The 3,079-nt window shown below is 41.2% G+C and overlaps 1 protein-coding gene across 1 annotated transcript; it reads left to right on the top strand.

Moving 5' to 3' along the window:
* Positions 1-2,472: 2,472 nt before the first annotated feature.
* On the top strand, positions 2,473-2,796 carry LOC114200436 (large ribosomal subunit protein eL42-like). The gene has a single exon (XM_028092559.1). It carries the CDS (start codon positions 2,473-2,475, stop codon positions 2,794-2,796), a length of 324 nt encoding a protein of 107 aa, XP_027948360.1.
* The last annotated feature ends 283 nt before the right edge of the window (positions 2,797-3,079 follow it).

Raw genomic sequence — 3,079 nt, 5'->3', positions numbered from 1 at the left:
GCTGTGATAATCTCCCTTTGAATGTGTTTTTGCAAGTTTATTCATGCTTTTCAAATATAAATTCAATGTGAGAGCAATATGTATTTAGACAATAGTATTCATCAGAGGTCACCACTGAAATGGAAGGATTCTCAAGGGATTCAGCTCTAATCCTTCTCTTCCTTACTCTATACAATCTCTGTGTGACTTAATGCCAGTGACTTCAATTAGCATACATAAAATGATGACTCACAAAGCTAGACTTCCCATTTGGACTTCTCTCCTGGGATTCAGATATAGTTCCAAATGTCCACCAGGTATCTCTACTTGGATGTTCCACAGGCTTCACCGACTCAGTATCTCCAAATGAAACTCACTGTCCTCCAAAACTTATTCTTCCTTAATCCTTCACTCACTGAATGATAGCAGCATGCTCCCAGAAATCTGACATGTGGGTCTCCCCACCAGACCAGGATCCCTAGGTCCCATTAACTCCGTATCTCTAAATCTAAGTGGTCATTAAGCATTCTTTCAATTAATAATGAATTAACAATTAAATAAAAACTGGTTCATTCTGGTTCTAGTTACCCCAACAAGAAAGATCAGCCCCTGTCTAACCCAACTAAATGTGTCAATACTTTCAGCACCATCTAGTTGTATCCAAGGCAAGACTTTGTGCAGCATCTTCATACGACCAGCAGGAAGAGTGGGAACCAAATGAGCCACGACAGGCCACATATGCTTGGGAAAATCTTGGCCTCGATTCAACCATGATGCACAGCCTTCTTTACCAGGACTAACAAAGTTCATCTGAATAGGTTACATGATGGACCCATTGCCTCAGTTCCCAAGCCTCTTAGGGGACCAGAACTCTGCTCTGAGCAAAGCATATCACCTTCCTAATTACAGGAAGGAGAACTTTTCCTGGTCATTCATGCTGCCATGTCCCCAAATTATTCTTGTACTTCACAGCTTCACAATATCAAATGGTGTTACCTTTTAGAAAACAAGTTTTTAACATGATTTTTTTTTCTGATCAAAAATTCTAGCCAGTTCCAAGAATTCAATGTCAACTCGAAATCTATGGTTTCTTTAAGGCACTGTGATGTTAATCCCTCCTTATTCTTGGGTCATGTATACAAGCCCAAGTCCTGCCTGGCTCATTATGCCCCACTTTGTCTCTGTGTAGCTCTGGAAATCCAGCCTGGTTCAAAGTCAAACCAGGGTGCCTGGGTGGCTCAGTTGGTTAAGCGACTGCCTTCAGGTCATGATCCCGGAGTACCGGGATCGAGTTCCGCATCAGGCTCCCTGCTCAGCGGGGAGTCTGCTTCTCCCTCTGACCCTCCCCCCTTCTTGTGCTCTCTCCCAAATAAATAAAATTAATAAAAATAATTCAGCCTGCTTCTCCTTCTCCCACTCCCTCTGCTTGTGTTCCTGCTCTCTCTCTCTCTCTCTCTCTCTCTCTCTCTCTCTCTCTGTCAAATTATTTATTTATTTGACAGAGAGAGAGAGAGAGCAAGCATGCACAAGCAGGGGGAGTGGCAGGCAGAGGGAGAAGCAGAGCAGAGAGCCTGATGTGGGGCTTGATCCCAGGACCCTGGGATCATGATCTGAGCCGAAGGCAGATGCTTAACCAACTGAGCCACCCAGGCGCCCCTACAGACATGTCTTAAAAATATTGACCACAAAGCTGTCACTCATGATCCTAACAAGAAAATGAAAGTTTAGGCTGCAAAGACAAACTCAAAATACCTATGACCCAGACTGGTTTGACTTTTTTTTTTTATTAATTTTATTTATTTGGGAGAGAGCACAAGAAGGGGGGAGGGTCAGAGGGAGAAGCAGACTCCCCGCTGAGCAGGGAGCCTGATGCGGAACTCGATCCCGGTACTCCGGGATCATGACCTGAAGGCAGTCGCTTAACCAACTGAGCCACCCAGGCACCCTGGTTTGACTTTGAACCAGGCTGGATTTCCAGAGCTACACAGAGACAAAGTGGGGCATAATGAGCCAGGCAGGACTTGGGCTTGTATACATGACCCAAGAATAAGGAGGGATTAACATCACAGTGCCTTAAAGAAACCATAGATTTCGAGTTGACATTGAATTCTTGGAACTGGCTAGAATTTTTGATCAGAAAAAAAAATCATGTTAAAAACTTGTTTTCTAAAAGGTAGCACCTTTTAGAGCCACCCAGGCGCCCCAAAACAAAACACTTAAAAAAAAAAAAGACGTCTGTAATAACTGCTTTTATATTCCAGATTAATTTATAGCATCTTAAATAATAAATTATTTGGTCTGGCAATTTCTTTATAAAATCTAGCATAATCTCAGATATACATGAGACATACTCTGAGTTTCTAATTCTAGATTCTTAAAAGTAACTCTGTTTTTCATTCAAATACATTTGTTTTTCTGGAGTTTCGGGTGATTATAATGGGTTCGTTCAAAATATTCATATTGCTTTTCCCTGCTGATAGTGCTCTTGCAAGCATGGTGAATGTTCCTAAAAGCTGCTGGACTTTACGTAAGAGGTGTGGCAAGCAGCAGCCCCACAAAATGACCCAATACAAGAAGGACAAGGATGCTCTGTACGCCCAGGGAAAGCAGCATTATGACAGGCAGCAGAGTGGCTATGATTGGCACACTAAGCCGATTTTCTGGGAAAAAAAACCTAAAACTACAAAGAGGATTGTGCTGAAGGTTGAATGTGTTGAACCCAACTGCAGATCTAAGAAAATGCTGGCTATTGAGAGATGCAAGAATTTTGAATTGGGAGGAGAGAAGAAGAGAAAGAGCCAAGTGATCCAGTTCTAAGCTTCATATTTGGTTTTATGAAGACAATAAGATTTTGAGGTCATGTTCAAAATGAAAAAAAAATACTCTTTATTAAAACAGCACTTCCCAATCTCCTAATATTTGCTTAAAAAAAAGAAATTTAATCTCCCTAAAAACAATTTTTGGCATTAAAATTCATTACATCTGTTTACACAGTTATGGGGAAAACTCAACAAAAACTACCAATCTATTTAACATCTCGTGCTTGATGAAGCACATTAGAACATGAAATACAACATTTTGGAACACAAATATACAGTCA

The sequence above is a fragment of the Eumetopias jubatus genome, unplaced genomic scaffold, assembly GCF_037043125.1.
Source record: "Eumetopias jubatus isolate StellerSeaLion01/CBP00866 unplaced genomic scaffold, mEumJub1_p1.0 scaffold_11, whole genome shotgun sequence".
Lineage (NCBI taxonomy): Eukaryota > Metazoa > Chordata > Mammalia > Carnivora > Otariidae > Eumetopias > Eumetopias jubatus.
This window is presented reverse-complemented; position numbering and strand designations above follow the sequence as displayed.